Here is a 21,063-nt window from a genome sequence, read left to right on the forward strand (position 1 = left end):
CTGACTCCCGCTGGCACCCCGGTCACAGAGCGGGCGCCATTTTGTGGCCGAGCCCCTGGCCCTCCACGGCCAGCTTCGGTGGAATCCGCCGCCTAGGAGGCACGTCGGGCCTCGCTTCGCAAAGGCGCCATGCCCCTGGATAGAAGGAGAAGGTATGCTGCCAAATTGGGGGGACTACAGGCACAGAGTAGCCCGGGGCGAAGGGCCGCCGCGGGGAGCCTCGGAATTCCGCCTCTCGTCAGGTCGCCATCTTGGCCATGCCCCCGTCTTCTGTATTTTAAGGTAAATCGAACCCAAGCAACATTTTTGCGAGCAAGCCAGGAGGATTGGGATCTCGCACCCAACTGCAGTCGAAGGAAGGTGACCCCGTCCAGGCTCATTCACGTTGCGCAACAACAGAGGTGGGCAGACACTACAATTGACTTGAAATTCTGCTGAATCTGCGGGACAGAGGTCCGTCCTGAAGCAGCCTTCACAGAGGGTAAGAGTCTACATCTGAACCTGAAACATTGTCTTTTAAAGCATTTGGTGTATGGCAAACTAAGGAGAAGCGTAAAAGGATCACCTGAGTGCCCTGACTCTGACAGAGTCTGGCATATTACCTATTTTGTTTGTCCCAACTGTGAGTTAGAAAATACCCTCTTACCAGAGGATTCTACCCATTTAGACTCCCTACCGTGGGAGACGTCAGAATAGTATTCAAATTAATCCAGCTAGTTGATTAACTGATTAAATTAGTTGACTAAACTCCTGGCAGAGGGGTGCCGAGATGAAAATGCAGGGTCACACAGGGCAGGTCGATAGCATTGTGCAATATAGTGGGTTACTGGGGGGCCAGAGTAAGGTTTGGCCCAGGCCCCTAAGAGGGCATCAGTGAGCACCTTATTAAAAAGTAATAGAGGGGGCGTGGCTAAGACCTCGATGGAGTAGGACGTGCGCCGTGAGCGCTCGGTCCTCCAGAGGTCGGCCAGGGGCCATTTTTTGAGTCTTCAGAGGCATGGGGTGTGTTCGGCGCCCCCCTTCCAGTGCATCTTTGCCCCTGTGGGTCCCGGTTGAGGTGCCAGGGACTTTGCAGCAGCGAGTCTCCCGGAGCAGCGGTGCTCCCACTCGCCATGTTGTCCTCGCCGGTTGCAGTGGCCTACATCCTGCGTGAGTCTCGGGCCCTGTGGTGGGGTCGGCTGCCGGGGTGAGGGGTGTTGCTGGGGAGACTCATACGCCCCGGTGCCCCCGCGCCCGTCTGCGCACCTCCCTGGCCCTTGCAGCACTGAATGCACTTGCTGGAGGCCCCTCGAGACGGCCCACGTCGAGACCTGGACCGGGAACTGTGTGCAGGCCGCGGAGGCCAGTGATTGTCGGCCCGGGTGCGTGGCCTTGAGGTCAGGTGGCTGGCGGGACTAATTAGGGTGGCGGAGCGAAGTGGCTGCGGGGCCCGGGTGAGGATGCGCAGCCCCCGGGGACAAGTGACTCTTGCCCATCGCCACGCGCGGTGCTCGCACGCCCCTGAGGCCTATCGCTGCTGGGCATCCTCTGCTATCTCTCTCCCCTCCTGGACTGCCTGGGCCTCGCTCAGCAAAAGTGTTAGCAGCTATAAATTGGAAACTGTGGTTGGCTCTCATTTTCATGTTATATAATGCCCTCTCAGGTATTTGAGAGAGGAAGGAAGGAGCCAAGTCCAGATTAGATTTTTTGTGCTTCTTTTATGACTTACCCAAAGATTTGAAGCATGAAGTCAATTGATCCCCAGGGTGGACTCCTGAAGCACCTAGACCGAGAATGGGACCGAGTCCTCCCCTTCGACTTGGACCGGCCCATTCTTGGGGTCGTCCGATGTTTGGCGACTTAGAGTTTTGCATCGTACAGTCTTCGGGTTCATAAACGCACAGTCACTGCAGGCCTTAGAGTAGTAGCTCGACTGCAGGCATCATAGGCAAACATGGTGAAGAGTTGTTACAGTTACTTTAAACAGTCCTTACAGGGTTTGGACCCGGTTGTCTTGAGAGGTGACATTTCCCTTAAACACTGGTAGAATTTTGATCCAAAACTGTCTCGAAGAGATGAGAAGTAGCTCCGGATCAGTGCCTGGTAGCGGATAAAGGAAGCAGGTAAAGGAATGGATGTCAGTGTGTGGGAATGGCGCCTATATGAACCCCATACCTCGTTAACGGAACATCATCAGTGCGGAACCGCATGGCCACACCGACCGGAGCGAGGAGGTACTGCTCAAAAGTTTCTGAATCCAGTCTAGTGCCTGGGGAATATTCAAAAGGTGAGGAATCTGCAGTGAGAAGTCTTTATCAGAATCTTTTTTTTACAAAATGCACTTCTAACAGTCAAAGTAGCTTAAGATCTCAGAAAATTGTCTTTCAAGAAAATAAAGCATCAATGTCACTGACCTTCTTGGATACTTCTTTGGTTCTCCTCTTTTTCTTGTAGAGCATATCTCAAATAGTGCGCTGTTCATTCACAGGGAGCGCATAGCAACTATTACAAGCAGCATGCTGCTCATCCACAGGGAAAGTGGTACAAGTGGTTGTGCTGCTCTTATAACAATATGCAGACTGAATTCCCCAATAAATGAGGAATTATGAGGCCTAGACCTTAGGAGATAAACTTTGTCTTATGCTTCAAGAAAAGAAAAAGATAAAATAAGGATTAACTTGTTTACTCATCAACATGGACAGATTCTCCGACAACCCATTACTCTCCATGTAGTTCAGCTGAAGTTTGATGCCGACAGAGCGTGCCCTTCATTTATTTTTCACCAGCTCACACGTGATTTTAGTCTCGAGGAACAAGAGCTGATTAGGAGCTCTAAATCGGTAACCATATTGGTATGGTTTTTCTAGTCATTTTTCAAAGCTTTTCCCCATGGTCCTGCCTTAGTTTCTCCAATACGATATTGTGGTGTAAATCATTTAAGTACTTCCAATACACAAATAGTACTTTTCCTGAGAGTACCCCCTTTCAAAGGCCAGTCTACCTGCTGAAGTTTCTTCAGAAGCTGGTAATGAAATGCCTTAACCAGATGAGGGGCATCAATATCTGATGCCTCTTTCCAAAATATAGATTGCTATTTTTCAATCCAGACTTCTTTTAACTTTATATTATTTTTGCTCATTACCTACAAGAGGTGATTTTGGGTCTTGAAGTCTCTTGAGCGGGTGATTTTTTCTTTAGATGCGAGATATAAGACATAGGGTGGAACCCACAATGAGGCGGCATTTTCAGTTTCACAGTAACTGGGTTTGACATTTTTTTCTAATTAAAAAGGTCCTACAATAGGGGGCTTTGGTCTCCTATTCCTGTTTTTATGTGTAAGTGCTTGGCGGCAACAATACTTTATCTCCCACACTATATTCTAGATTTGGTTTCCTTACCAGCTTGCAATTTGTCATTTATCTTCGCTTTTTTCTTTGGTCTTCTCATGAGTTTCGTCTATATTTAAATGAAATATTTTGCAACATGTGCTGAGACTTTCCCCTATCTATGGAATGGGTTGGGATGTCTCACATAATTTAAGTAGAAACAAGTGTACCTGTAGATGAATTGCTGGGATTGTTATGAGCAAATTCAGCTGGCCAAATTAAATCTGACCGGGCACCTTCCTACACCAACAGATACAATCAAAGGTATCGTCTAAGTTCTGTATTAGTCTTCTTGGTCTGACCTCCTTGTTTCATGATGGCAACTACTACAATATCTAGTCTCGATTTCCAGACCCTGCATAACTGCTTGCTTAAAATGTGACAGAAACCAAGACTCAGGTGGACGCCGTGTGTTCTTGTGGTAGGTATCATGTACTGTTTTCCAGGGAATAAATTGGCTGATTTTGGTGGGAATAGATACAAAAGAAATTGTGTTATATTTCTTGACTAGAGGGGACTTTGTTTGAGGATTCCTTTGTTACCTGCCTGTGGGTTATCATGACAATATCGCAAAGCGATTTCCTGAAGTTCACACACTGGCAAATACAATGCCTGTTTATAATATGTTTATCATTTTCCTATCAGACTCTTCTAGGGCTCAGTCTCTTGCCTGGTTTTCTGTTAGAATCTTCTTTATTTCATCATTCATATTCTGGTTGGTAACTGCACAGGCAAACCTTTTTTTAGGAATAATCGACTAATCTTTTACTTGAAGCGTAATAATTTGTGGGAGTTAATAATAGAGAATCAGTGTTTCAATTAGCTGTTCCTGGTCAATAAGTAATAAAGTCATAATCAGCAAAATACAGCGACAATTTCAACTGTCTGGGAGTATGCGTCTGCTGACTTCAGGAACAGTAGGTTTCTGTGGTCAGTATATAACCAGCATGGTGGACTTGTAGTTGTGGGATTTAACTTAAGAACACCCTGATTTAGTGATCCAACAAGCTTCCTTTTTTTCAAGCTTGGACACTTCATCAAGTTTGGACCCTTTTTCTTCGGCTGCTACCCTCTGTATAAAATTGGTGTGCACTATAAAAACACATTCGCATAAGGGGAAGATTAGAAGGGAATACTCTTATACCGCCTGCTCCATTTCTATCTCCGTATCTACAATGTCAACACTGACTAGGAAAAGAAGGGGCACAGTAACAAATCAAACAGGAGTGTGCTTATCAAATATTTTACATTCATTGTGGGTTCCCGGAATTATGAGCTGATAAATTGTGCAATACAATAAACAGACAATCTGCCAATGAGATAAATATGTCTGTATATTTAATCAAGTCTCCAGTTATTGGATGTGCAGTTTCTGCAGAACACAGTGCCCATAACTGTGGGCTACAATTAAAATCTTTAAAAAGACTGATACATGCTTGAGAAAGAACAATCTCTAAAATTATTCCCTAGTACCATAAAAATCTTTAACATGTACAATAGTTTATAATTATTATATACATTTGTTTTAAAATAAAAAAAGGCAAAAGGTTTGCTTCCAACATTAATGTCATAGGGACACAATAAATATAAAGAAAGTATAATCTTAGTTTCAGAAACTATGCCACTTCATTTAGTCAAATCCATTTCTATGCTTTTTTGGTATTAAAAAAATACAATTTTCAAAGAATATAAATAAGACTGAGGTGTAAAATATTATTCTTCACTTTTTAAAAATGTAAGTAGTCCATAGTGCTTTTCCCCTTATGATGTTTCCCACCACAGGGAAGGGATAAATCCGGTAACCAGAATACAAATCCCCAATGCTGAGAAGCTATTCTTCAGCAGCACTTGAATGAATCCTACTGGCATTTTGACCCCAACACCTTGTGAGCTATTTTTCACCAGTTTGTGAATAAATTGCACTGGTGCTGTACTGCAAACGCTCCGCAATATGTTCTTCACCAGCTCATGAATGTTGCATACTGGCATTTTAAACCTCTTCCCAGCTCAAGGAAGCTGTGTGCTGGAATGTTAATCGGGGTGCTTCACAAGCCATTCTTCACCAGTTCATGAATTCCACGTTCATCAATCAGTAAGGGTGGATGGAATTCACGATTATTGACATGCTTTTCCAGTCCCTGAGTAGAGGCAACAAGGAAGGCAAGGAGGAAGGAAAGGCGAAGGAAAACAAAATTAGAAAAAGGGGTTCAATGTAACAACTGAAAAATGAATGGCTGAACAATTCCTTTGTTATTTTGCAGGAGGATTAAAAGATTTAGCAGTTCTTGGAGACTCCCAGAGCATTTATAACATATGTACAAAGCGGTTTGATTTATGTAACTTCTTAATCCTTTCTGTCTAAAGTCTGAACCACATAAAAGCAAAACATTGTTTTTGGTTTTCTCAGAAAGACAAAGCTGTTATACATAAAGAATCCTATTGCAAACATTCCATTTCATCGTTTTTAGCTACTCTATGCTATTACATTAAAGGACTATGCATGTGCCAATTTGTTTCAGCTCCGCCCCCAAGCCAAAAGCTCAAATCAGACTAAAGGATTATTTTTAGGTCTCGCCTGAGCCAACGCGCATGCGCTGCTCTGCAAGACTAAGTAAGGACTTCTCAACTCTAAACACACGCTCGTGCGTGTGCTTTTTTTAATTCACTCGATATTGGCCTTTGCATGCGCCTTTCTTAGAAAGACAGCACGCAATTGGCCCAAGGCGGGTGCATGTCCCGCCTTCTGTCTACTGTGGCCTAGGGTCCTCGGGAGCAAACAGTAGCACCATCTGTTTCCAATTATCGCAATTGGAAACCGATGGCGGTCAGCGCTAGTTTTCCCTTGCAGCGCGCGCGTGCACAACACTCGCGGGTAGTTTTCTAGTGCTTGTTATACATGAGATTCCTATGCGCACGCCCAATTAGTATTTATTTTTGCAAGCATACACAGACCGATCCAATGTCCCTTTCTATGCCTTACACGCACACATCTATTTTACTTTGCACGCTGTTTCCTTGTACAAACAGACATACACAAGTGCGGCTCTTTAATCTTACAGCAACAACATATTTAGTACTGGTTTGCGCGCACGCACACACGCATCCTCTTTCTCTTTGACACTGTTGGGGCTTATACACACCCTGCGGCGCATGCATGAGCTTTTATGTGCAGTGTGCACACACAGTCTTGTGTCTCCGTTTTGCGAACACACACAAGTGGGGTTTGTTTGTGTGCACGCACGCATATTTGGTACTCCTGTTGGCCCACGGCCCTGCTCCTGTGTACGCACTCACGCCGTTGGTCCGCTGGCCTCCCTCTACGCATCTCCCAGCCACTGCAAGCCTCACGCATCAATATTCCGCTCGGGGTTGCCCGCTCCGCCCGACAACCCCAGATAAGCACCTTGTAATCAGAGCGGTCATATTTCTATTAAAATAACCTCGCCCCCTGTCCCGGCCAGAAGCAGCATTTTAACTCTTCCCAGACAGGGAAAGCAAACACACGCGGGTCTGCTTTGCATACGCCTCTTGCAACCAACCCGAGCCCGGCAGAGCACCTGCTTTGCATCAAGCAATGCTGCCTCCGGAGGTGGGCTGAGAGTTCGACTGAAACGGGCGGAAGGTTACACCTTACAGCAGGAGCACAAGCCCGGGACGGGGAAAGCGGGGACTGCCACCCCTTTCCTTGTGTCCCAACTGACTCTAAATCTACCTCATCCAGTGGGCAGTTACCAAATAACATCAGGTCACTTTCCAGGTTAAGGTTTTCATCTAATAAACAGCTGCGTTCTGGGACTTGTGGCCATGGTTAATTTGAACTGAAGTAATACACCTGAAGACAATAATATGTAGAAAAAAAGAGGAATAGGGCTTGAAAAGTGGTGTCCTGGTGGTATGCTGATCATCTGGCAGCACTTGTCACTGGGCACTAGTCAAAACCTTGAATATAGGGTAACCGTATGTCTCCATGTCGCTGGGACACCACTTGTTCATTCCTGGACTTTGCTTTTACATATCAATGCTATCTAGGGTGTGGGTCCAATCAGATCACGGACAATGAGCCACAACTACAACTCCCAGAATGCTCCGTTTATGTAAAAGCGAAATCCAGGACAGGAAAAGCGGAGTTCCGGTGACATGGAGTCATCAGATCATGCTTCAGGAATACTATGCAAAATTGCAGGTTTGGGAAAGTGGTAACTGAGGGTCATTTAGTAAATGTGAATTCAAATATCTACATATATATTAACAGATAACGACATGTCACTAGCTGCAGTATTGTCCAACTTAGGCTTTCCTATTTACAAGCCACTTTGATATTTTTCAGGTCTGTTCTATAAAGGTCTGCAAGCCCTGATCCACGCAATATTTTCAATATATCATCAGGGGTGTAGAGGACTCATTTGAATGCATTGTATGTACATTTTTCCCATGTGGATATCCGGAAAAGCCAGTCAGACCATCACTCACCACTGCTTCACCCTAATTGGTGAAGAAACTTGTGCTGTTAAATGAACATGTTGTCAGACGTAACATTTCATATGGTGAACCCACACACCCAGTTGCACAAGTGAAAACCACCACACCTACCAGTCTACCCCCACCAGAATGACCCTGTTATGACAGCACATTGATTTTGCTAGTACCTTCCCCTCATACACACTCACTTCCTAGGGGGAAGGCTCTGTGCAGGGGGGGATGGGCAGGTCTCAGGAGCTACCCTTCTCACAGGATCTGTTACTGAGGAGCAGAAATCGAACATCATTCATGATTCATGATACTGCTTCCAACTCACCACTTTACACAGGCATTCCATGGTCTCAGCAAACGAACAACAACTATTTCATCTAGATGCCCAGCAGTTTTAGCAGCCCATTAAAAAAAAGTATTCGGATGTTCTGAGTTTAACACATGAATGTATGGGGGATCCCAGTGGTGGGCAATCTACTCGCATATGACACGGGACAGCCACCTTTATGGTCATCAGTGTCACTAAGGATGCAATGGTCCACTCATTTGTTTCTCTTTAACATATCATTACTTTCAGGCCTTTTAGGTCAATTTCCTCCACTAACGTGCAACAGAACTACAAGTTCCAACAAGCACTAGGAGAGGCTCACGGCATCCTTACTGACAAGGGGTAAGTTGGTTGTCTTCAGCACCCAGTTCATTATGGATGCCAGCAGAGCGCAAGTCCTAAAAAAAGGAAGTGGGGGGACTAACCTAATTAATCAGTGTGTAAGTGGAATCACGGCGCGTGACAACATAATGCACAGCAGCCACAATGCTCTACAACATAGCCAAAAGTTCTGGCTAAACACATAAGGTCCAAAAGGCGAGACCTATTGGCTATGCCAATGCTTGTTAATTCTGTTACAGAACACAAGCAACCCCAGTCACATTTCCGGCATTGGTGAGGTGCTGCTTGAATATAGCTGGTCTCCTTCTGTGATGGCAGAGGTAAGATAAAAAACAATTAAATGGAATGCTATCCAGAGTTATTCCCAGTGAAGAACAAGCCCATGCGTCACTTATAATCTCATACACACTACTGCTCATATGCATGTCCAAATTTCAATATTAAGTTTTGACTCACACATCTTTGCTTGTCATTTTTCTTTACTTACATGCACCTAAACAAGTAAAAGGTCAAAATAAAACATTAAACCTTCCTCATGACTGACCAAATTACTGTGAAACAATGTTCAATACCCTTTGTTCATGATAGGAAAGAGCAAAGGAACACTCGATCCTTTAAATCAGCCTTGGATGCCTACAGTATTTCCCATAAAGAAATAATTGTCCGTACAAATTCAAATACTGCATGTGATACTTCCAAGAATAAGGGTTTGAAAAAATATTTAAGCACACAATATTCTAGCCAACGAACACCACGAAAGACTAAGATACGCTTGAACGTTTATGCTAACTGACAGCGTACATCCCTTTCACTCATTCAGACAGACATCGCAACAGAGAGCACACACTCCAACAAGACGATGATGACGTATCGTGGTGTAATACCGGTACACTAGATTTATTCTGATGATGAGCATTAAAGTGCATACTAGCCATTTAAAAAGGCACTACTCTTTCACAACATAAGCATAAATTATACTACTAGTCCACATTTACCCAATACCTGTTGACATTTAATAAATACGTTTTATGTAAATCACAGTATACACGCCGGAGAATGGAGATTCTGAACCATCTCATCACATTCAACGTAAACAGCCTAGAACCATGCAACCCAAGTGCGGGTATCAAAAACTGCCGCAAACAAAAGAAGAACCAGCACAAACACAACTAGAATATTTGAGATTTTCTGATCTTAAAGCCATCACATCTTACATGATCACCATAAAACCTTAATGGAATAACCATGGACTTTTAAGGTAATATAGCAACAAGAGATTAGATTAAAAATTTCGAATAATTGCCCACAGCAACAACATCATTTCGAACAAATATTCTCCTCCACCTATTCTTCCATGCGTTAACTGTAAAATGCGCTCATTCACAAACTGGGTGTCAGAGTACGAAAATAAAAAAAAAGGATGCGGGAATCCTGGTTACAACAAACACTAGAGAATGTGTTACTAACAAACAAAAACAGCAGAGTATTACTGGTTTCTGAACTCACAGTGAGAAACATCAAACATGGGAGAAAGACCATTAAGGTGCATAGTGCTCAATTATGAAACACGGCTGCCATTCTTCAAGTTTAAAATGCATTCAGATAGTATCATGGTCATGTCTGCCAAACTTCAACCACATACTACAGAATAATACTTACTTCTCCAGAGTATGAGATGAGAGGCGAGATTTCACATTGAATTGGCTGGTCATTAGCATCTTTCAGGCTATATTAAAGAAAAATAAAAGCAATACATATAAACACAAATAAGTAGCTTACTGGGTGCTTTATATCTTGTAATATCAAAAAACATTCCATGCCATTAAAGCAGAGCAAGAAGTGGCCATACGGGCATTATGCACGCGAGTTAATCCCGTTCATTTGCCGAGTTGCTGGTCTACATAAAAGCAACCAATGTAGCACATACTACCAGGGCGGAATTGAATATTCTTCGTGATTTTAGCTTCTATAAGTAGTGTTAAGAAAAACTACAGAAAAAATAACACTATCTAAAAAACACTGTTTTGTGTAATTCTGCTCAGCATTCCCTACATGTTTCCTGCGGAAACACCACAGGTAATACACCGATTAGATGTAAGTTATGATAAAAATTGGTCCCAGGGAATTGCTAATTTAAAGATTAATTGTTAAACTATTCAGCAGTCTAAACAATCAATTGAAGAAAAACAGAGAGCACTAACTAAGCGGGCACAACATGGCTTAAGAAATCAAATAGAAAATATGCACTAGTTCCAAAAGATCAAGATGCTTTACTCACTAATTTCAATGAAGCTCAGAGGTCAGGATTGCTGCACACAAACCTTTCAACCAGCTCCCATGTGAATTTCTGAAGAGTGGGTTGAAATATCATGGGGCTATATCCAAAGGTAAGAAGGCTTTTGACGGGAAACATCACTAGTACTCCACTGGTGCATCTCCTTCAGAGTTGCTGTAGCATACCTCCAGACATCACGAAGTGCATTCAGGAAAACACTGAAAAAAGTTTCTACTCAACTGGCAGAATGCTTTCATGATGTTAGAAAACCTCACACTAACTTGTTCTTCTGTGTCTACTTGATTTATTTCCAAAATAGGAGCACAGATGACAATCAATGGACCTTTCACAGAGAGCAGGGCAACGGAGTCAAGTGTGGCACAAGAGAACAAGCACAATAGATAGACCATGTTACAAGTAAGTAACTTCTTATTTTCTACACAATACCATGCTTTAGTAGAGTACCAAACTTTGACATGAGTGAAAAGGAAAAGTATAAAGACCTTGAACATGAATATCTTTCCTTGTGCTGCCTTACCAACTTATCAATCAGCCAAGCACTAAGGGAGCAGGTTTTGTTCTTCTTCTGTGAGGAATTACAAAATGATTTTTTTCTATCAGAACTGCAGATAACAGTGTTTATGATAAACACTTTTCTCTTCAGTCATCAAGCCTCCATAGCAAAAGCTATGGGTCTGCATCGGGCACCACAGACTTGGCAAGTTTGCCCTGACTCCTGAGGGCCTCTCGGAAATGCATTGTAATTATTTTGCCAGAACCTTAGTAGGAGTCAGAGTTTGGAAAGTCAATTAATATGAGTGGTAAGAAAGCAAATTTATCTAAAGCTCGAAATCAAGAAGAATGTAATCAAAGGGCAACTTGAGAGTTCTTTGAAACAAATGAAGTTGGAAATCTTCAACATCTGGAAAGATATATGTGAATGTTAGGCTGCTAGTGCTGAAGGTTTGGATTTGTTTGTGAATGAGTCAAGGTTGCTTTTGGTGGCTTGTTTACACAGAGACCTGTGTTTCAGAGTTGGGAAAGAAGTCTTGGTCTGACCTGTGCTTCCTAAGGAAAATAATGCTAACTTGTATTCGTTTTGTAGAATTAGTTCTAAAGGAACAAATGAAGAGCAAAGTCAGTCGAACGGAATGATACAAGGCACCAGGGACTTCTTTGGCACCACTACTCTTGTGAGAGGAACATCAAAGCAGCAAATCTTGTGGGTTTTGAGGTCTTACAAGATTTATGGTCACCAGACATGTGAGCAGGTTGTAGCACACACGTGCATCTTTTACTTCAAATTATTTTACTTTGGTTTTTGTAACCTGCAACATACCCCTCCCCTCACCCTATCCCCCTCCCCTCACTCCATCTACCTCCCCCCCGCCACCCCCCCCCCCTAAACTGGTAATGGGAAGCTCATTCAATTAATACACATCAGCCCAGTAGCTGTCCAGAGTACTTGGAGCCTGGGCTAGAATGAAACCTATGCTAACAAGTGAAAACATTGCATTTCCAATGTTTGCTTGAGTACGGTGCTACATTCTCCTTCTTTGAACTAATCACAAACTGGGCTAAGCAATACTTCTCTGATCTCTGCCTCTAGCTGATCATTTTATAGCACAGTTCTATTTTCCTATATGAGCTTACTAGGATGTGGTAATATTTATTGTTGTTTCTACAGAGTTTCTTCTACTGCATCATGCCAAAGAGGCACTGCCTGGTTCTTAAATCTACTTAGCCTGTAATCCTGGTCTTCCCATACTACACCCAAAATGTAACTAGTAATTCTTGTGGTAGACTACTTTAAAGCAACTCTGTTTGCCAAAAGCCAGTACATGAGAAAAGACATATGTGCAGAATGATCCTGTGTTATGATTTCCAGGCGAGATCTTTTCAGGTAGATTTACTGTAGTCTGGTTCTTTCCTGATTTATTGCTAGTTCGGGCTGCACTGGTGAAGAATGTCTTTTTGGTTACGAGAAAACAAAAATGGGTCCAATGGGTACACCAGTGGGAGCACATTGCATCCCCTCGAGGAGGCTAAGATAGCTGGGTTGGGTCCATTAATGACAGACGGACTGAATGAGTGGGTGCATTAAGACTTTAATGAGCAGAAGAAGACTGCGCAAAAATCAAAATGAGTAAGTAACCTTAGGGTGAGAGTCTACAATAGACCGTCATGGCTTATTTTAGAGACAATGGGCCTGATTAATATATTGGCGGAGAGGGTACTACGTTGCAATTGTGATGGAATTCTCTCTCTCCCCGCAATATAGTGGTCTGCCTGCAGCTTTTAAATGCGGACGGACCTTAGTATTAAACATGGAAAAGACTACTCTGCCTCCGCCATGATTAATCCCCTCCAACGGCCCTAGGGAGTCCGAGCTGTCGGAGAAATGGGCAATTTAGCTGGGCGGACATTTAGTCATGTTTTACTGTTCCTCACCGCCAGGTAAAACCTGGCAGTAAGGAACATAAAAACATTAGAATGTTCCCCCCACGTTGGAAGAAACATTACTTTTTTTCTTTTTAAAATAAAAAATACATTGTGTTTCAGGATTTTCTTTTTGAAAAGAATTCTGTTTGCTAGAGGGCTGCATTCTTCCAACGCAGCCACAAAGCAAACAGTAAAATGCACTGACAGGAACCATCCTGATGCCGGTTCCTGCCAATGCCTTTACAAATGACCACCAGGTAGGCGGTCATTTATAACTCTGGTGGATGGAGTAATCTTAGCCTGGAGGACATAAAGTCTTCCTCCCATGACCCAGCTCATATACACAAGCAATGAAGCCCTCCGATGAGAGTAAGTGCTACTTCCAAATGCCAATCCAAATAACCACTGTGTATTTTCACGTGGAATAATGACAAACAAATAATTGGTACTCGAGCAGTGAAATGCATGGTGACACTCAAACCACTTCACTGAATGGCAGAACACAAGATTAGGGTTAAAAGGAGTGCTACACAGCGACAGAGATTCAAAGAAGTGAGCAGATCAAACCTGGACCCCATAGAGAAAGCACAAGACCAGAGAGCACAGATTTTCTTTTCTACAGTACTGATGATCACGCCCTCTAGTGTAGATAAAGCAGGGCACTCAGAAAACCTCATGAGAGCAGTCAGTTGTCTGAAGGCAGAGCCATGGGGAGAAGGTCAAGTAAAGATCCTGCAAACAGAAGTGCCACCAGTTAGGACAGACCGAAGGTTCCCAGCATGCTGCTGTGAAAATGTTAGTGCCTAAGAAGCAACAGCCCTTCACCGTGCACAAGAGATAACATAGTTACTTTTTATTGGCATCGATGACTTCCGACACTCCATTCGCTGAGTTGCTAAGTGGGAATAAATAATAATTTATGATATTTACAACGGATAGGTTGAGCATATGAGCAGTCAGCCATTTTCCCCATTACGCTCGCAGGGGTAACAAAACATACCATCAGCTAAACTTTATTATATCTACACCCATATCACACAAGTGTTTGTTGTAATATGCTATTTATTACTACTGTTGAGTGGGAGGAGCAGCCATGATTCAGAAGCCTTTGGGTGGCTCATGATGCCCCAATATTCCTTTAACAACGGTAAAGAGTAGCATTTTACACTCCGTGGATCTCAAGATATGGCTAAGGCCATAAAATATCTTTAACACAAACCAGAGCAACGTGGGTTTAAAGAATGCAGTGGGTCGAAATCAAGTTATATAGGCCTTCCAAGAATGGACACAGTAATCTTTAAGCATTTATTTGTTTATTTTGGGTATTAGAAAGCACAAAAATACCACCTCATGGCCAGTCGATACTATCTTACTTTGATAACTTTATTTCGGTCAAAGACCATAAAAGTGCAAATAAAATACATACATACATAGCACATCCAATAAAATGATAAATATAGGTATATTTTTTTTTCTTAAAAAAAAAGATTAAACAGTAGGTTATCAGAGCTATTTCGATAGTTTAAAATGGTTTAAAACTTGTCCTACGACGCCACATACCATAAAGGAAACGGGAGACAGCAAATACAATGGGCGGGGAAGTGTCATATTTAAGAACTCTACACGCCTGCACACAATGTCTAAAACCCAAGTTTCTACATATTGGAATAAGCCAGGTTTTGCGTATGTTGCTGTATGCTGGGCAACAAAATAAGACATGGATAACATCTTCTCTAATGTAGTTACATGCTGGGCAATTTTCATTTTCAGTTTTTGCCCATTTCGAGGTAAATGACCTAATGGGTAAAGAGCCATGCCTTAATTGGACATATAATTTCCTCGCAAGAGGGGGTTGGACTACATCCAAGAATTTCTCCCACCCCATTTCAAATTTGAATGTGAGGAACTCAGTAGAAAGCCTACCATAGGATGTTGAGCTTTGTAGTGCGCGTAGATTTTGCTGTCTCACCAGATTTAACAACTGGGCCCTAGATATCCTCGGGCAGCTCAGCTCAGGGGTCCCCCATGACTGGGGCAAACCTATTTTTAAAGAAAGGGCCTTAATGTGGGAAAGCCAGGGAAGATTTTTGTTTTTTAACTGTTCCCAGGCCTCCCGGAATTCGACTCTGAAGGATACGAGCTCAGGTACTGACCAGAGCCTCCTCCAGTAAAGCAAGAGTCGCACATCTGCCAAATTCTCAATAGACTCCAATCCCAAGTCCATTCGCAAGGGGATAAGGGGTGTACTTGTCGGTAGGCCCACCAAATTTCTCATAAAGGCCTGTTCAACCCTCAGGAGGCTTGATACGTTCTTGTGGCCCCAAAGTTCAGCACCATAAAGAGATGCAGTCCGAGCCTGGAGGCCATAGATCTCAAGGGCGGGCGCAACCGGTTTAGATATCGATGCTCTCTGAAGCTTGCCAATGCCCCCTGCTATTTGTGAAAGTCTAAGAGCAGATTTGGCAATCTGATGGCCCCAGCCAAAATCCTCCGTCAAAGTAATCCCAAGGTAGACAAAGGTTTTAACTCGTTCCAACGGAATACCATTCAAAAGAGGGTTCGGGCGCGTGCGCCTCGGAGGATTAAAGATCATAAACTTGGTTTTGTCCAAATTGATCTCCAAACCCCTCGAGGCGCAAAAGCTCACAAAACCATCCAGGACACGCTGGATGCCCGAAGATGTTCGGGATAGCAACAGGGTGTCATCCGCGAACATTAATGCGGGCACCCGGCCAGTCGTCAACCAGGGGGCATCATTGACCGTTACTTCATTTAGGGTGTCGACAAGACCATTAATGAATAGGCTAAAAAGGGTAGGGGCCAAAACGCACCCCTGTCGAATGCCCCTAGAGACAGGGAAACGATCCGAAAGGACCCCATGTCTCCCACACCTGACCTGTGCATAATTTCCAGCGTGCAAACGGGTCAGGATATTGAGCAGGTAGGGCGGAAGGCCCAGGTCAGCCAATACCTCCCACAATTTTAACCTAGGGACTAAGTCGAAAGCAGCCCGCAGGTCCACAAAGACAAGGTAGAGGCTGCCACCCTCGACCCATGTGGTTTTCCAAAAAAGGACCAGGAGACGGAAAATTTGGTCCAAGGTTGAGATGCCAGATCTGAATCCAGCCTGGAGGGTGGACAATATTTCCCGTTCCTCCATCCAGGCTTGTATCCTGTCCAGTATAATTCTGCCCATTAGTTTTTGTGTTGTATCTAACAGACTAATGGGCCTGTAATTTGAAGGGGTAAGTGGGCAGCCCTTTTAGTAAATGGGGACGATCTCAGCCCCCAGCCAAGTGTCCGGTGGATCAGACCCCGTAAGGATCGCGTTAAATAAAATAACAAGGTAAGGAGCCCATATTTTAGGCTGGGATCGAAACAGGTCCCCCGCCAATTTGTCGAGGCCGGGAGCTTTGTTTGGGAGCAATCTAACTATGGCGGTTTCTACCTCCTTCAGGGTGATGCTCTCTGGGAGGTCAAAGGGATGCACGCTCGGTCCCAACCCTCCACCCGAGGCCCCCGTCAGTCGATACTCATGACGGGGGTCTGGGGTAGGGGGTCGGGCGAGTGTCGCAGTTCCCTCCTGATTAAGTCCAGGGGCTAGGTTGAAACCTGGCCGAGGTGGGTCATCATGCTCTAGACATACATATAGAGCCCCAAAATGAGCTTCCCACACTGAGGGTGCAATATTTGGGAAGGTAGCTTGCCCTCCTCCCTTAGAGCCTGTACTAACAATGGCCCAAAATGACTTTGCGTCCGTAGTCAGGAGCGCATTTCTCAGCTCTTCCCACCTAGCTTCCTCCCAGTCCCTCTTGGCTCCCTCGATTGCCTTTTTATAAAGCAAACGAGATGATCTAGTTTCTAAGCTATCCTTGGCTTTAATTGCAGTAAGGAGGTCCTTCTTAGCTTTCCTACAGGTGACATTATACCAGGGGTGTATCTTAGCCCCACCTCGTCTAGGCCTACTTAGTGGGCAAAGAACATCCCCCAACGCACTGGCCAACTGCCTATGGATTTTTACAGCATGGCCGTTTGGTGGCAAATCGTCCATTGCAGCTATCCATGGTATAGCGAGCTGGTATACTTCACCCAGCCTAGACGGGGAGTTCTGAAAGTGAGGCCAATTAACCCTACGTCGATTATTCGAGACCATGAGGGGCGTGATCATATTAGTAGTAGGACCAGCTTCAGGGTTAGTCAGCCCAAAGCTCCCCGGCTTCAGTGTTAGGACAAGGGCGTTGTGGTCACTATCATGTCTCGGATACACTCTAAATTCCAAGAGCCTGTCCCAATGTCTTACTTCCATCATGATTCAATGATTCATGAGTCAATGGTGGACGTTTGTTCTACCCTGTTAAATGTAGGAAATCCCGGACGGTCAGGGTCCAGTCTCCCATTACACGCCTGCAAAGACGTAGCAAGTGAGAATGATTTTATTTGGAGGACCAGCCGAGTCTATGCCTTGACAGGAGGGATCTTTGGTTCCGGGATACACCAGAGCAGGTCTTCACCGTCCTGCTTATCCGAATCAGGGTTAACCAAGGGCTCAAATTGGCAATTAAAATCCCCACCAACGATTATTATAACTGAGGGGCCAAGTGTCTGGATAAAGAGATCTAATGCTTTAATCGTGTCTGACTCCTGCCCACTCCTAACTGGCCTAGAATAGATATTCATTATGGCTATTTTTGGTGTGTTCAGGGGTGTCAATAACACACATTGGACATCAGAGGAGTTAGTTGGTATTTGAGAAGCTTGGACGCCCAAGTGGGTGCCTATCCAGATTGACAGGCCACCAGATGGGCGGCCTCTGCCACTAGATACTGCCAAGATATGAAAAGTTGCATAACCTGGACTAACACTTTCCTCTAAAGCCCAAGTTTCCTGGATCAGGCAGATATTATGTGCTGCCATAAAGGAGCCCCAGTCAGGATTAGATAATTTGTTTTTTAAACCAGCAACATTCCACGAAAGGATTTTTATAGTGCCATCGACTACCTTACCAGTGTCTTTTGAAATTCTGATTGCCATAGTGGAAGAACTATCGCAAATGGGGGACTCTAAATGAACTTTCCTCTCCGTTTTGTCTATACTAGGTGCTTCCCCCCCCTACAACAGACTCCCCGCGGGAGCCCCGCATCCCCTGAATCACTCCCTCCCGCCCAGCCCGAAGAACCAGAAGGTATGCCCTCTGCAGAGATAGGGATTTTGGTATTTCCCTCCAGTGCAGTTAAAGGGGTAGATGTTTCACTAGTGTTATTCGGGACTAGCTCCTGGTCATGTGGGCGTCAATCAACCTGGTTCAGTACACTAAACCTATTTCTATGCACAAAGGAAGACAGAGGGGGATTATAGGCATAGAAATCTACCCAGCTTGTTTGCCCCTGGTGGACTCCAGATGGACAACCATTTCGGCCCACGTCATATTTAGCACTTTTACAATGAGCTGATCTCAGATGGAGCACGGGATAAAAGTATGACAAGTGGTGGGGGAGGATTTGAGTATTTAATCTAGAGGGGGACAAACCACAGATGTACTCAATGGCAGCAGTATCCCTAAAGTTTATTACTACACAATTCCCTGCAATAGTTTTGGGACCCTTCCCAATCCAGTCTATTCTTCTTACAGAGAGTATTTCCCCAGAAATGTAGGATGGGAGAGGTCTGTTTACATTAAGCCACTGGATACACTTATTTTTTAACTCAGCATGGCTTTCATTTTTTCCCTGGGTTAAAAGTGGTACCCCCGTTAAAACTACAACGTACGGTAAGGACTCTGGGGGAAGGTTAATAGTTTGCAACTCCGATGGGGTAGCTATGGAAGATGGATTTATATTTGTTGGAACCAGGACAACGGAGGACCCCCTTTCCAGTCTATATCTTTCACATCCTGTCTTCTCATCACTGGGAGTGACTTTTGCATTTGCAGAAGCCGGGACCGGGATCGCAGCTACATGGGAACCGTCAGCGACTATGTATGTACTTAGATAAGGGCTAACTGTTTCCAAAGCTGGCTCATTGTTAATGGGGGCCAATCGTGTTCCTTTGTTCCCTGTAGCACCATCAACTACTAAGGCAGTCCCAACTTGAGAAGCACTACCACCTGCTACACTAGAGTCAGATTTCCCGTGTGGAACCGTTGGGGACGTTTTCCCCAAACCCATATTATTGAGGGTAGAGACTAATCTATCAATCCTAGATGCCAGGGATTTGGTATGTTTACCAATAATCTGTTCTGAGAGAGACTGGAAGTCAGCTACTAAACTAGTAACCCACAGCAGAGCCACCGTATTCGCTGGGGAAGGGCCGATGGTAGTTAGTACTGAATCGTACTTATGTCCTATATTTTTAATTGACTTCTTTACAAGTCTCCTTTTCTTACCTCTAGGGCCCGGTTTGTTTATTATAATAGTGTTTGGAGGAAGTGGAGATAAACTTGGAGATGCATTGCTAACTATAGCATCTGTAGGGACCTGGGCGCAGGGTAGGTCAGCAAATGATGGCGTAAGGAAGGAACTTACGTCTGGAGGGTTTGTTACAATTGTTGAATAGTCTCCTACTTGTTCTACCAAGGGGGCCACAGGGGTAATTGACAACCTTCGTTCTGTGTTTTCAATAGCATTTACCACTACCCCAATGGTTTTTTGGAGCATCATATCGATAGCCGTTAGCGAAGGAAGGGGTAGTGCCGTGGCCACCTGTTGTCTCGTCACGGGGCGGGAAACTACGACCTTTTGGTTTTTACCCATTGTGGAGGTTGGCTAAAAGGATAGTCCTGACCTGCAAATCCTTAGTTAAAAAGCCCAAGGAAAACGTAATGATCAGAGATAACAGTACCTTTGAGCAAATAACCAGCCTATCGAGGGTAACCAATGGCGATGTTAGGGGGGTGTTCCGTCCCGGCCTCCTCCGGCCCCTGACGGGCAAGGACGGGCCCGCCCTTGGCCCGGTCTTCGCCCGCGCACGTCCCGCGCGTCGGTGTCTGCAAGCGCTTTTGTAGCGCGTAGTCAGCAGCAGTTCCTCCCACCAGGGAGCAAAGGCTTGTGGCTCTTGTAGTCCCCAGCGATGGTGGCAGTTGTTGGCGCGTCACGCGCTGCGGTGTCTGCAAGCGCTTTTGTAGCGCGTAGTCAGCAGCAGTTCTTCCCACCAGGGAGCAAAGGCTTGTGGGTCTTGTAGTCCCCAGCGATGGTGGCAGTTGTTGGAGCGTCAAACTTACATCCTCAAACCTGCAAACAGGTCCTGAAATGCCCTGCTTCACTTTCGGACTCTACCCGGCATCAGTGCAAGACGCACGCTGTCTACAGTAACATAACAGCACATGAAGACGATACTATCAAATCAGCAAGACCGTAAACATTGATTTCTCAAATGATTTGTACAGTGCTATGCTAATAATGTGGTATTTAACCTATGCAATGTAGTAATAAATGTGAAAATGTAGGTTTATTAGTACGTTGCTTTGAAATAAAAGGCTTTCTTATCACATACAGCATATGCTATACATCTATAAAGAGAAGTTTTACACTGGTCACAGTCAAATGAGCTGTAACAATTTCAAAGCCTAAATCAATAATGCTGCAAATATGGAGACTCTCTCTAGTCGTAGATTCCTCGCCTTCTTAATTATTTCCAGGTGTCCGACTGGATCCGGAAATTTTCAGCCGTACCTCTGCGCACTGGTAGGTAGAACTGTGCAGCTCAAGAATGACTCTGTTAGGCTACAGAAATGACTTACAGAGCATAAATAGGTGCCCCACGATGCAGAGCCCTTAATAGCAAATTGGTCATGGCAAGTGTGCAGATTCCTAGACAGAGTCATATCACAGAACGGGGAAGATGGG

General features: G+C 44.4%; 1 protein-coding gene and 1 long non-coding RNA gene across 3 annotated transcripts in view; one reads left to right on the forward strand and one right to left on the reverse strand.

The window, feature by feature from the left end:
- Positions 1 to 21,063, forward strand: part of LOC146856596 (uncharacterized) — a 189,696-nt gene that overhangs the window by 154,014 nt on the left and 14,619 nt on the right. Inside the window, exon 2 of the long non-coding RNA XR_014981538.1 lies at positions 11,100 to 11,197. This is a non-coding gene — a long non-coding RNA (uncharacterized LOC146856596). The remainder of the gene's footprint in view (positions 1 to 11,099; positions 11,198 to 21,063) is intronic.
- The window catches only part of UAP1 (UDP-N-acetylglucosamine pyrophosphorylase 1), a 101,172-nt gene continuing 84,795 nt past the window's right edge, over positions 4,687 to 21,063 (reverse strand). Inside the window, exons 9-11 of one of the 2 annotated variants that reach the window (XM_085654797.1) lie at positions 14,073 to 14,117; positions 10,165 to 10,231; positions 4,687 to 5,503 (exon numbers count right to left, since the gene is read on the reverse strand). In XM_085654797.1, coding sequence (XP_085510923.1) covers positions 5,411 to 5,503; positions 10,165 to 10,231; positions 14,073 to 14,117 — 205 coding nt within the window. In that variant the 3' untranslated portion in view covers positions 4,687 to 5,410. The remainder of the gene's footprint in view (positions 5,504 to 10,164; positions 10,232 to 14,072; positions 14,118 to 21,063) is intronic. The other variant, XM_085654796.1, reaches the window with a different exon arrangement.

This window comes from Triturus cristatus, chromosome 4_1, assembly GCF_964204655.1.
Source record: "Triturus cristatus chromosome 4_1, aTriCri1.1, whole genome shotgun sequence".
Classification (NCBI taxonomy): domain Eukaryota; kingdom Metazoa; phylum Chordata; class Amphibia; order Caudata; family Salamandridae; genus Triturus; species Triturus cristatus.